The sequence below is a fragment of the Trematomus bernacchii genome, unplaced genomic scaffold (assembly GCF_902827165.1).
Source record: "Trematomus bernacchii unplaced genomic scaffold, fTreBer1.1, whole genome shotgun sequence".
In the NCBI taxonomy this organism is placed as follows: domain Eukaryota; kingdom Metazoa; phylum Chordata; class Actinopteri; order Perciformes; family Nototheniidae; genus Trematomus; species Trematomus bernacchii.
The window spans coordinates 1246944-1260907 of NW_022987608.1; the positions used below are offsets into that span (position 1 = coordinate 1246944).

The 13964-nt window shown below is 39.4% G+C and overlaps 1 protein-coding gene across 2 annotated transcripts in view; it reads left to right on the forward strand.

Moving 5' to 3' along the window:
• The first annotated feature begins 5745 nt into the window (after positions 1-5745).
• Positions 5746-13964, forward strand: part of kcnc2 (potassium voltage-gated channel, Shaw-related subfamily, member 2) — a 62893-nt gene continuing 54674 nt past the window's right edge. For both annotated transcript variants that reach the window (XM_034131277.1, XM_034131276.1), the window contains exon 1: positions 5746-6882. In XM_034131277.1, coding sequence (XP_033987168.1) covers positions 6331-6882 — 552 coding nt within the window. In that variant the 5' untranslated portion in view covers positions 5746-6330. The remainder of the gene's footprint in view (positions 6883-13964) is intronic.

Consider the following 13964-nt stretch of genomic DNA (forward strand, 5'->3'; position numbering starts at 1 on the left):
CATGAATTAATATATATTGGAGTAAAATTACATTACATTACTTTTGTTACCAGGGGTGGAAAGTATCCTAGTACTTTACTTAACTACATTTTGATGCCAATACTTTTGTACTTTTACTTGAGTAACATTTTGAATGCAGGACTTCTACTGTAACAGAGTATTCCTACACTCTGGTACTTCTACTTTTACTCAAGTACAAGATCTGAGTACTTCTTCCACCTCTGAAGATATTGACTCCCATGGTTTTAATGCATACTGTAAAGCCAAAGCTACGCATTAGCAAAAAGAGCTAACACAACATTAGCAAAAAGAGCTAACACAACATTAGCAACAAGAGCTAACACAACATTAGCAACAAGAGCTAACACAACATTAGCAGCTAGCGATACTATCTTGATATTAACAGAGTATTCCTACACTCTTGTACTTCTACTTTATTCAAGTAAAAGATATGAGTACTTCTTCCACGTCTGCTTTTAATTGATTATTAGACCATTGACTATGCTTTATCCATGTACCAAAGAAGTTTCCATGGTAACCAGTTGTAACGTCAACGTCCACGCAATTATAACGTCGGTGAAAATGGCGCTCAGTAACCTGGAAGTGGGTGAAAAACAAACAAATTAATTTGGAGGCCAAAATATCCGCTAAACTCCATCTTTCAATGTCAATCAAATACACAATACAAATATAATGGCTGCCGTGTTGTTGCGGTACATGGTGTCAAACAGCTGCTCATTTACATTCACCTGGCTAACTGTAGCATGGATTGGGAGGAAGTCGTGTTTGTGTCCTCCTGACAAATGTAGTCTAGTATTCTGTTTACTAAACTAGCTGATAAAGCAACAAAAAAAAGAGACTGTTGCTAAGTTAAATTTAGCTGCAATTGGTTTTAATAGTGATTAAGAACATGCTCTTATCCTTTGACAATGTTGTAAACTAACTAAGTAGATTTACTCAAGTAGCCTACTAACTAACATTTTGAGGTACTGGAACTTTACTTGAGTATTTCCATTTGATGCTACTTTGTACTTCTACTCCACTACAGTTCAGAGGTAAATGGTGTACTTGTACTCCACTACATGTATTTAATACCTTTAGTTACTTCACAGATGTGGATGAATGATGTAAAATATAATCAAGTGTTAAATCAGACTTTAGTTCCACCTGGAGTAAATTCACAAGCTACTGTTGTGTTCAAAATTCCAGGAAAGACAGACGACACCATTACAGTAGTCGAGTCTACTGAAGATAAAAGCATGGACAAGTTTTTCCAAATCCTGCTGAGACATTAGTCTTTTAATCCTAGATATATTCTTTAGGTGATAGTAGGCTGATTTAGTAACTGTTTTAATGTGACTGTTGAAACTCAGGTCAGAGTCCATGACTACACCTAGATTTCTGGCTTTATCTGTTGTTTTGAACATTGCAGACTGAAGCTCAGCGCTAACTTTTATACGTTCTGCCTTGGCTCCAAAAACCATTACCTCAGTTTTATCTTTGTTTAATTGGAGAAAGTTCTGACAGATCCAGTCATTGATTTGTTCAATGCACTTACTCAGTGTTTGAATTGGAGCATAGTCTCCTGGTGAAATTGTTACGTAAATGTGTGTGTCATCCGCATAGCTATGGTAATTTATTTTGTTGTTTTTCATTATCTGAGCCAGTGGAAGCACGTAGAGGTTAAAGAGAAGAGGCCCCAAGATGGAGCCTTGAGGTACCCCACTTGTCATATTTGTCAACTCAGATGTATATTTACCTATAGAAACAAAGTTTTTTCTGTCCTTTAAGTAGGACTCAAACCAATTTAGAACCGTACATTTATGATTGGTCAAGACCAGCTGAAGAGATACCATGGTTTAGACTTGGTTCTCTTTGGTAGGTGCACAGACTTAGAAAAAAGTCTCTTGGCAACACGATCCTCCAATCAGCATTCGGCCGGCCTGTGGAAGTCCCTCCCTACTCTGTCGCCATCATACGTCATTCGTTTTTTTCTGAAGCTTTCTGCAGATATAGTGGAAAACCATAATGCTGCTTCCTAGCTGTGTGTGGGAGCGAAGCTCTCATACAACTCAAGGCCGGAGCAATGTCCTGTTTATGAATAACTCTTTGTATTCTTTCAGTGTCTGCACCTGACCTTGCTACTCTGTATTGCAGGCTAAAGACGTCTATTTATTCCAAAGTCACAGCCACATAAATGAGCACAATAAGCTTATAATGTAATAATAAGAATCAGTCTTTCTAATGTTATATAAAAATAGCCTCCACACTACCCTGCAGTATACAAAGTCATTCAAACTAGCTGCACCTTTACCAGCTTTGATAACACTTTAATGATCAATCATTATAAAACATATCATATATATTATTCTGAAATGGACCAATCTGCACAATGACTACTTTTACTGTCGCTACTTTAACTATATTTTGATGAGAATACTTTTCTACTTTTCCTTGAGTAACATTTTGAATGCAGGACTTTTACTGTAACAGAGTATTCCTACACTCTGGTACTTCTACTTTGACTCAAGTACAAGATCTGAGTACTTCTACTTTAACTCAAGTACAAGATCTGAGTATTTCTACTTTTACTCAAGTACAAGATTTGAGTACTTCTTCCACCTCTGGTATTTTACCATTATGCTACTTTCTACTTTACTAGTCCACTACAATTTGAGTAAGACACAACTCTTTTTACAGGATTTGAATGTTTTTATATTTTACATGACTATTGTTTTTCTCATTCAGGACTTTCTTGATTTCTTTCATGTGTGTGTTTGTGTTTACAAATGGATATATGCAGTTTTTACAATATACAAAATGCAGTTTTCTTACAACTTTGATCTGTAGGACGTTTGCAATTTGTGAATATACTAACTGTTCTATAATTTATCAGAAAGATAACGTCTTGCAGAGTGAAAAACACCTGTGATTGTGAAACTAAAATATATCTGACTCATATTGCATGTTTGTCGTAATGATGGCATGTTCTCTGATCTAACTTCTTATATTCTCACACATCACTTTCACCATTTTCTCTTTGGAAAGTGTAACACCTCTCATTTGCTCCTTCAGTTTCACAGAGGGTCAGAGGGTGATCCAGCACTGGATTTCTGCTGCAGGAAGAGTTGTTGTTCCCTTTCTATCCTGCAGATGGCGCCACCTGAACACAGCTACAGACAATAAGGTACCTGACACTGTGTACTGTAAGACATATTGCTTATTTAGGAATACTTAGTTTTCATTCATTATTTATAAATCAAGTAGGTTTATGTAGGATTGACTGTTTAAATGCCATCAAACTGAAGCTCCTTTTCTCATTCTTTCCCAAAAGTAGAGTAAACCTCCTTTACTGATTCGGAAATAGAGACCTTCTCCAAAGTAACGTAGTGAAATAAACCACGCCCTCCCATCATAACTTATAATTAGAGTTCAGTTTATTAATTACTTTCCGTCATGCAGCGGAGGTAAGGGATCTGGGGTTCAACGTAAATTAGGTTGTCTCTCTCAATTAGTAAAGCAACATTTAATCAGCTCTATTTTCTTCCACTGGGAATCCTGCCTAATTCCATCCAAGGCCCTGTGGTTAAAGGGGATATTGTTTTATACATTTTATTATTTACTCAATGGGCCTGGAGATGGAAGTATTTGCAGCAGATCCTGCAAGGTCTGCAAAAATAAATCCTAATTTCCTCCACCGCTCCCTCAAGGGCTTTGCTAGACTTCTAATCACACCAAAACATATTCTCAAAGGTGTCAAAGCATTAATAAAGTGTAACAGTTTAAATGCTCGTTAATCAATCTGATGTCTTGGTTGTAGTCACTGCTTGTGTGATAGACTTTTACCCGTATCACCCACATCTTATTGGTTGTCTTGCCTCAGTCAGGGCATTGTAAATGTGTTGTGGAAATAGCAGACGGATACATATTGTATAAGAGTTGTTTTATCTGCTTTCATAGCCAAATCGACCTTGTTGTCTAATTATCACAAGACATGTATGACACATTCGTCAGACTACACCTCACCACGGTGGTCTTTGTGGTACTGTCAACTTATTTTTTGAAATGCTAGCAGCACTATGGGTCATGTTTGTACAAAGGCGTCCCGTTTTCTTTCTTCCTATAGGCATGGACCAGGCAGGGAGAAAACAGAATAAGACACACTTGTGTGAGTCTTTCCACTGTTCCAGCAATCAAGACAGTTTAAAAGAGAGACCGAATATGTGACGGATATAGAGAAAACGTAACCACAGTAACAGTTGAAAAGGCATACTTGTGTGCTGGCAATGAAAGGAATGAATTGCCTATTTGGGGGGTTTACTCGTGTTTAAAATACCTGCATATACGCGCACATTTTTATGGGAAAAGGCTTAAATTGAAATATACCTCATCATGTAAGTGCTATTTTAAGGAGCTTCTGAAATGATTCAAGAAACTTTCTCTGGAGGGAACTTTGGGATGTTAGCCTTCAGATCATTTACATGCACACAAACCTATATAACACACTATAGGAAAGGGAACACCCCAAAAAGGAGAATAGGTCCTCTTTAAAAATCTATTCCAAGTCCATTTAACAAATACTTAACCGACTGTGGCCATATTCTTTAATTGCATATGATTTTTCATGTTAAATAAAACAAGAGTATAGAGCCGTCTTTTCTTTTCACATTATCCTCTACTTAGAAATCAAAGAACGTATTCATATCATGCCCCATTTTTGCATTTTTTGCATTTGTGATTGATGTTATTCTGATCCTGATTTTGAAGCAGCCAAGGCTCCAGTCCTTGCCTCCTCTGGGACTGCTCCTGTGGCTCTACTTGGGAAAATGGACTGGCCAAGGACCTTGCCTTTCGTATATAGACTGTTTCTTTTTTTTTTACTCTGCAGTTCCCGATAGAGATCAGCAATCTGGCTGCTCTATTTTTAGTGAAGATATTAGACTCGAGCGAGGGAGAAAACAGACTCTAAATGCTATTTGCTTCAGGTATCGGTCAATGAGAGTCCAAAAGCCTCATCTTCTGTGATGAATGGCCTCATTAGCCTACTAAAACATTATAATGCTGAGTAATGTTCAGTCATTTATACTTAGGTACAATTTACAGGGACTTGTACCTTACTTGGGTATTTACATTGTTTGCGTTTGTGTACTTTAATCCCTTTAGTTACTTTACAGATCTGGATGAATGATGTGAAATATAATCAAGTGTTAAATCAGACTTTAGTTCCACCTGGAGTAAATCCACAAGCTACCCTGCAGTATACAAAGTCATTCAAACTAGCTGCACCTTTACCAGCTTTGAGAACACTTTCATGATCAATCATTATAAAACATATCATATATATTATTCTGAAATGGACCAATCTGCACAATGACTACTTTTACTGTCGCTACTTTAACTATATTTTGATGATAATACTTTTCTACTTTAACTTGAGGAACATTTTGAATGCAGGACTTTTACTGTAACAGAGTATTCCTACACTCTGGTAGGCTACTTCTACTTTTACTCAAGTACAATATCTGAGTACTTATTCCACCTCTGGTTACGTTACTTTCCGAAATGAGTCTCGTGTTTTACGTTACATACATTTGAGTAACGACCTCGACACTGACGAGCAGTTGTGCGTCTTTGGAGAGGGCAGGGATTCAGGAGACGCGCAACGGCAGCAGCGTAGTCTGTTTGGAGCCACTGCTTGAGATCATTGAACACTCAGAGCACTGTGTGAACGGATTATGGGATACAAATCGACTACCTCCACTTACCTAATGATGGAAACCCCACTTTCTACCCCTAAATAGCCACTAAAGCGTCGGATGAGTGACAACAGAGATGCTGCGAACAACGGCCGAAATCCTGGAGCGTCTTTTTTGATGTTTTGGACTGTGGGTGTGTGATCACTGAACACTCAGAGCACTGTCTGAACGGATTGTGGGATACAAATCGGCACATTCACCTACCAAAATGATGGACACCCCAATTTCCCCCCTCTAAATAGCACCTAAAGTGTCGGATGAGTGGGATCAGAGATGCTGCGAACCACAACAATCCTGGAGCGTCTTTTTTAAAGAGCACTGTGGGTGTGTGCACTGTCTGACCGGATTGTGGGATACAAATCGACCACCTCCACCTTCCAAATTATGGAAACCTCACCTCACCCCCCTAAATAGCCACAAAAGCATCGGATGATTGAGACCAGACATGCATTTCTTGCTTTTTTGATCGGGACTGTGGGTGTGTTTTACGCGCAGGGCTCGTCGTTTCGTCCGGACTTGCTGCTCGCCAAAACTTCCCCCCTGCTTCCCATCAAGTCATGTCTGATACACAGCGATGGGCAAGTTTGACGACAACGAGAGGATAATCCTCAACGTGGGGGGCACCAGGCACGAGACGTACAAAAGCACCCTGAAAACACTGCCGGGCACGCGCTTGGCCCTGCTAGCCTCCGACTCGGACATCGACTCGGTGCTGGATCAGCTGCAACAAGTGCCGGGGTTTATAGAGTACAATGCGCGGACAAACGAGTACTTCTTCGACCGCCACCCGGGGGTTTTCGCCTATGTGTTGAACTACTATCGCACCGGGAAGCTCCACTGCCCGGCGGATGTGTGTGGACCTTTATTCGAGGAAGAGCTCTCTTTCTGGGGCATCGATGAGACGGACGTGGAGCCCTGCTGCTGGATGACGTACCGCCAGCACCGGGACGCGGAGGAGGCTCTGGATGTGTTTGAGCTCAACGTGGACACCGGGGAGGATGAGGATGAGATTGGGAAGAGGTTTGGGATTGAGGACGTGGTGGATGGGAATGTGAGTCTGTGGAGGAAGTGGCAGCCGGTCATCTGGAACCTGTTCGAGGACCCATATTCATCCAGGGCGGCGAGGGTAAGGCTTTCAAAACACACACAATAACAATTATTTAGCCCAAGTCTTCAAAAAGTGATTTCAACCCTGAATTTCCCACAAAAGTTCAGTAAAAGTTGATTTAAAATCTCAGAAACTTTCTTATAAATAGTTAGATGACTTCAGTGGATCATCTCTTTCCAAACTGTTCATGTTATATAATATTTCTTAAGAAGTAATCTACTGTATTCATTATCTTTTCAAGTCAAGACACCTGTTTAGGAACCTCATCTGCAAACCGGTTCATTTAAAGCCTCCAAAAGTTATTTAAACTCTACACATTTGTATGAATTATATATGACTCTACTGAAGTAATCTACTTTAATTATAATCCTTTCACGTCAAGACACCTGTTTAGAACCTCCTCATTCACAGTAAAGCCTCAAAAAGTAATTTTTTAAACCCAAAATTCCACGAAAAGTTAACAAAAACTAATGCAAGTTCACTTAAAAGTCTCAGAAACGTTCCTCTAAGAAGGTGAAATGCCTTCAGTGGATCATCTCTTCCCAAACTGTTCATGTAATATGAATAATATACTATATAATATCTCTACTTATTCAGAATACTTTCAAGTCAAGACACCTGTTTATGAACTTGATCTGCGTACAGGTTCAATTATCACTTTGAAAATAAAGCAAGGTGCTAACTCTCTGTCAGGATGGATCTTCTCAGCAGCAGCAGTGTATTTTCAGAGACTAAATATAGCCTGCATTATTTTCCCATCATGCTGTTTATTTAACCGCTCTTATCTTTTGGTTGCAGTTGTAAGGGATTTGTTTATTTACAGCTCTAGTTATTCAACTTCAACACTTGCAGCCATTTAGATCTCAATCAGAAACACTCAATGAACAGAATAATACATGTATTTTCCAAAATGAGTGTAGTAGCTCATGCTGTGAATATGAGGCATGTTACCTTATACGCCACATGTGGCATTTAATGTTTTATAAACATTAATTTTACACTCAGTGCAGTGTGATATAACAGAAGTGTTCATTTTGAGGTTTTATCTGCACTTCAGAAGTATGCATGCAGATTTTTTGACGCCCTGATTGAAACAACTGACGTGTATTTTTCATCTTTTTAAAACTTTAACACCATCAGGTTAGTTGTTAGAAAATCACACCTCACACACAAGTTATTCTCAAATTTGCAAAGCTCTATCATTTGTTTTTTTAATAATTAAAATGCAGGGTGTTAAATAGATTTTAAGCGTAACAAAAAATGTCTCCAAAGTACTATTACCTCTCATAATGTGACCCCGTTGTAAGTGAAGGCTCTGCTGAGCGTTAGGCTGCAGGTGAATTCTGGGTAATGGACAACAAATCGATCCCTTATCTTATTGGCCAGCTGAGTGAAGACATGGTGTGTGAATAAAAAAATGTACGCAATGGCCACACACACATACTGTATCTTCATATTGTCCCCAGCAGCATTTTAACTCAACAGATATAAGACAAGTATGTGTACATCTGTGGTGTAGTATTAATTATACTACATATTAGGGACAAAAGACCTTTGAACGACCACCTTAGTTGCAGATAAAACCCAGAATATGTGTTTTTCTGGGACATTTTGAGGTAGTAAATGTATCCTATCGTTACAGCATTCCCACAATTATTGTGATGAGTCGATGTATGGCATCAATGTGCCCTGTTGATTCATTTCATATCTAATTGATTCCTTTATATGAAGTCAGGTCTATTGAATCTTCCATCTAGATTTTTAACAAAAGGGTGAAGGTGTTGCACATTAGAGTTGAATACCTCAAATTGATACTGCACCTAGATATTATTCCCAAAGCAACATAAACCTTGCATTACAGTTAGCTGGAAATCATTATTTGTCAAAGAAGCCGTGATGAATTCGGTCGATTTGGTGTTCCTTGTACTTCAGATGTTATTAGTTATTTTTTGGCGGTTGCGCTCCTGACGAAGGAGCTAGATGTAAATATTGAGTTAGTTTCAGCGACGCTTCACTGGCAGGAGGGAGTTGATGGAAACTAATGCTTGTGTTTACAACATGCATACATCTGTCTCCCTGCACACACACTCACCCAGCATGCACACACACACAAACACAGATGAATTCACGCCACATTTCCCCGCCACCAACAGCACACAGAAGCATCTGGTTCTACAAGTGTCTTCATGGGAACCAGAGAGAGTGACGATGCTCTTCTCTTGCAGCCATGTTAGCTTACCCTCAGCCTTTTGTGTGTGTTTCCTCCGTTAGAAAAGGCCAACTGGCTTTTGGTTAACCTTTAATACACACAGCCTTCCTCTGTGAACGTGTGTGTGAGAGAAAGAGAGGTGATGCGTAGTGGGAGAGCAAGGTCTAAAAGAAGGACACTAACCGCCCCCTGAGAAGGCGTTAGATGAGAGGACTGTTGAATATTCCTCCATCGAATGAAAGGCCTGGTAACCGGTGTCAGTGGAAAGCTCACACACAGTTCCCTTTGACAATATTAGGCAAGTTTATTTATATAGCACAAACACAAGACAATACAAAGGGCTTTAGTGTAAGGTATGACCATTTCTTTTATAAAGTGTTATTTGATTTAAACACAAAGCAGCGACAACAAGAAAAGTCTTCAGCCTGGATTTAATAGAAGATATTAACAGTTTTATTCTCGATAACAGCAATCGATCCATCACCGTTTGCAAAAAGGCTCTTTCCTTATATTATACTTACTATTACATCTGCTAAAAACATTTTATAGCGCCTTTGTGTTAGCCTTAAAAAAAGGTTGGCGAACTGTGTCCTGTTAAAAGTTGTGTTAAGTCTCTTCTCCTCTATCCAGTAACTCACAATGAAATGACACACACACACACACACACACACACACACACACACACACACACACACACACACACACACACACACACACACACACACCAGTGTCCACGTGCCAGCAGTCAGTAGCAGGCGTGTTTCTCTGCCCCCCCCACGCTGTTTCTATTGTTGCATCCATCCTGTTCTCTCTCCTCTCTCTTTTAATCTGCATGCAGCGTGTTCTAACAGCTGCGCTTTGATTTGGAACCTGTTGGTTATTATTGTGTGTGTGTGTGTGTGTGTGTGTGTGTGTGTGTGTGTGTGTGTGTGTGTGTGTGCGTGTGTGTGTGTGTGTCCTTTTTTATGTGTTAACCTGTTTGTTTGTCCCTCTCATATCTCTTAGTTGGCCTATGCTGGATATGGATGGTAACGAAAAACAACACCACCTTTTTTACATTTGTTCTACATCTCCCATGTCTGCTCTCTGACTCTGAGGTTTAAACTGATGCCTGACTTTGTAGTTTCTCCCCCCTTACTCACCCATGCATCCCCCCCCCCCACTTTATTCTCCCATGATGCCACCTGAGACTGCATCTTGCTTTCTTTCTTTCACTTAAGAGGTTAAAAAACCCAAACCGTCTGGGTGCCGCCTGCCGCTGCACGCCTGAAGATAAAAACAAAAAAACCTAGAAAAAAGCCAGGCTGCACGCTCAGCCTGCCTGTTGTCATGGCAACATCATCATCGCTCATCACCACCACGGCCTGTTTTCATTCAGATCCGTCCGGTGTGTGAAACTGATTGATTTTTTCATTTTTAGAAAAACCTGCTCGACCGACCATAAACGATTACTGCTGTGTTTCTGAGACGAAGTGTTGGAGCGTCACTAACGCATGATGCCACTTTAACTGCTTTCTTAATGCTGTCAGAGGGGGGAAGTAACTAAGTACATTTACTCAAGTACTTAAGTACAATATTGAGATACTTTACTTGAGTGTTTCCATGTTATGCTACTTTGTACTTCTACTCCTCTACAGTTCAGAGGTGAATGGTGTACTTTTACTCCACTACATGTATTTAATACCTTTAGTTACTTCACAGATGTGGATGAATGATGTGAAATCTAATCAAGTGTTAAATCAGACTTTAGTTCCACCTGGAGTAAATCCACAAGCTACCCTGCAGTATACAAAGTCATTCAAACTAGCTGCACCTTTACCAGCTTTGAGAACACTTTAATGATCAATCATTATAAAACATATCATATATATTATTCTGAAATGGACCAATCTGCACAATGACTACTCTTACTGTCGCTACTTTCACTATATTTTGATGATAATACTTTTCTTCTTTACTTGAGGAACTTTTTGAATGCAGGACTTTTACTGTAACAGAGTATTCCTACACTCTGGTACTTCTACTTTTACTCAAGTACAAGACCTGAGTACTTCTACTTTTACTCAAGTACAAGATCTGAGTACTTCTACTTTTACTCAAGTACAAGACCTGAGTACTTCTACTTTTACTCAAGCACAAGATCTGAGTACTTCTACTTTTACTCAAGCACAAGATCTGAGTACTTCTACTTTTACTCAAGCACAAGATCTGAGTACTTCTCCCACCTCTATTTTAAAAACGACTTTAAGACTATTGGAACACATGTGTGAGAAACTGAGTACAGGGTAAGGGTTCTGTAATCTGTAATCTTAATCTGTAGACTATCTGAGAAATAAACACTATATTTACGTTATTTGTATGTATGCAGCATGGTTGGAGGAGCCTGGGACTTAAGCTTCTCAATGCCATATCTACACTGTAACTGTGGATATGACAATAAATCCCTTGATATTTGAACATGGTTATGTGCTCCAGTCTAGCTAGAGCTACAGGTGTACAGACGGCTGAACCCCAGGGTAGGAAACAGCTGATCCTCTGCAAACAGACCTGAGTAAATAGAGTGTGACGGGGAAACAGCAGCAGGTCTGAGAGAAGGGCAAATATCTGCCGGAGCGTGGGAGGGGAGACGCTGCCAGGCACGTTAATCTGAACCGCCAATCATCAGCCTGTCGTAGCAATTTACAATCAGCTGCTGTCTAGAGAAAATGATGAGTTAGGCAAATATGCAAAGAAACACAATATCGATGTAAAGTCTTTTAAGATCTTGCAAGCATTATGACTCTTTCTGAGTGTTCTGCGTGTGACAGACTCTCTTATAGGGAAACATCAAAGATCATTTACATGACAACGCAACAACATTTGGGCCCAGGTTGGTTGCTCTATCACAGGGGGTCAAACTCAAATACACAGTGGGCCAAAATAAAAAAATGGGTACTAGTCGAGGGCCGGACTGGTTCAATGTTTATTGCAGAACTTATTGAAATGAACTTATTGCACATTAAACCTGGAACTAACAAAGCTTAAATTATTGCCTATAAAAACAACATTAAACATTAAATAATCAGTTGCATTCATTTCTTATGGCTCTATCTGCAGCTTTTCCAGAGTCATTTCTTATGATTACATTTCTCCACAGGCCAACAACAGCTTCAACAAAACTATTTCCCTCAAAGAACAAACCAAACATGCCCTGTTGTCGTGAGAGAAAAAGTGCAGAAGGAAACATCCATGTAAACTCAGTGTGCTGCTCTGTGATGCTAGTTCAGATACTTGGCATCTCATCTTGGGTGCAAGTTCATCAATGTTTGGGGTCAGGCTCTGAGCTGAGGAGACCCTCAGGATGGAGTGAAGGTGTGCGTGCAATATACCGGCGGGCCAGATCTAATAGTAATTTAAAATTATCCTGCGGGCCGAAATTAAATCCACCAAGGGCCTGATTTGGCCCCCGGGCCTTGAGTTTGACACATGTGCTCTATTACAATAAGCAAAACTCACACCCTACAAATAACAGTTGAGTATCACAGCTCCAAATCAAAGTCTTCAAAGTCAAAGTCAAAGTCAACTTTATTGTCAATCTTTCTGTTTGTGTGTACAGACAGAGAGATCGAAATACCGTTTCCCACAATCCCAAATACAAAAATACAAATATATATATATATGTATACCCTATAGAGCACATTTCTTCCTCTCCCCCTGTCCTTCCTTTCATAAAACCCTTCGTGAACACATCTGTTATCACACATACATGTATATGACATTCCCAGGATACAGCAGATACATTTCATTACACGGTATTAAGCTATAATAGCATAATTGCCATACAAGCCTTTGGTTGACTGTAATAACTCAGTGTACAGGGGGGAGGAGTCATAAGGAGGATAGTATGAGGAAGACTTTCTGCTTCTGTCACAGCTGTATCTGAGATAGCAAAACATCTGTCTTTCCATGCTCTGGTTAATTTAGAGATTTTGGTGAGACTAGTGAAAACAACCCTTCCAAAATAAGCATTTCAATGTTTATTTTTACCAGGTTTTGCCGTTGAACTAATGAAACCTGTGGTGGCGTTTTAATCCTTGTCTACAATTGAATAGCCACCTCTGTCGGGGTTGTGGGTTTTGACGCGCCTCTCTTTGTTTCCAAACAATTCAGCGGAGATCGTAGTTGAATCAGATGAGCTTTATAAATTGATCCAGACGGCATACAAACAGGAGGACACATTTCTTCGCTTCATAGTAACTAAAAGTTGATCATTTTCAAAAAGAACACGGTCAAAAGACTTTTCCGCTTCCCCGTCTCATCACCATCAGCTGTGTCCTATCAACCTACCATATATAGGCATATACCCATGCACGTGAAACTGACGCACATATCATAACAAATAAGTGAGCCTTAAATTAATACATTTTAAACCATAGTGTGACTCACAACAATACCTGATAATCAAGAGTTTAATCTAATTCATATTATTATTAAGCCTAACATTCAGACAATAATAACAAAAGGAAAATGGCTCTAACAAAACCAATTGTCATGAAATGTCCGAAACTGTTGGAGTTTAATTAGACTTTCCTGTCTCCACAGACACATTACATCATGCAACAGTCAAACCTGCTTTTTGACTTTTATTTACAACTATAAATGACACAAATAAATTCTCAGTGGGACGACAATATTTGGGTTTTACAAAAAGAGGAAGAACCTACATATGTTTGAAGCATAGTAGACAACAAGGAACACAATACCACTATACTCAATCATAATTAAGGACACAAGATAGATGTGGAAATCAGAGGAAACTGTGCATTTAATTTAAGAAGATATATTTCAACTCATTTCATGTTTTGGAAAGAGTTGTTTTGCTATGAAAAAATATGGTTGGCGATCTTTCGGC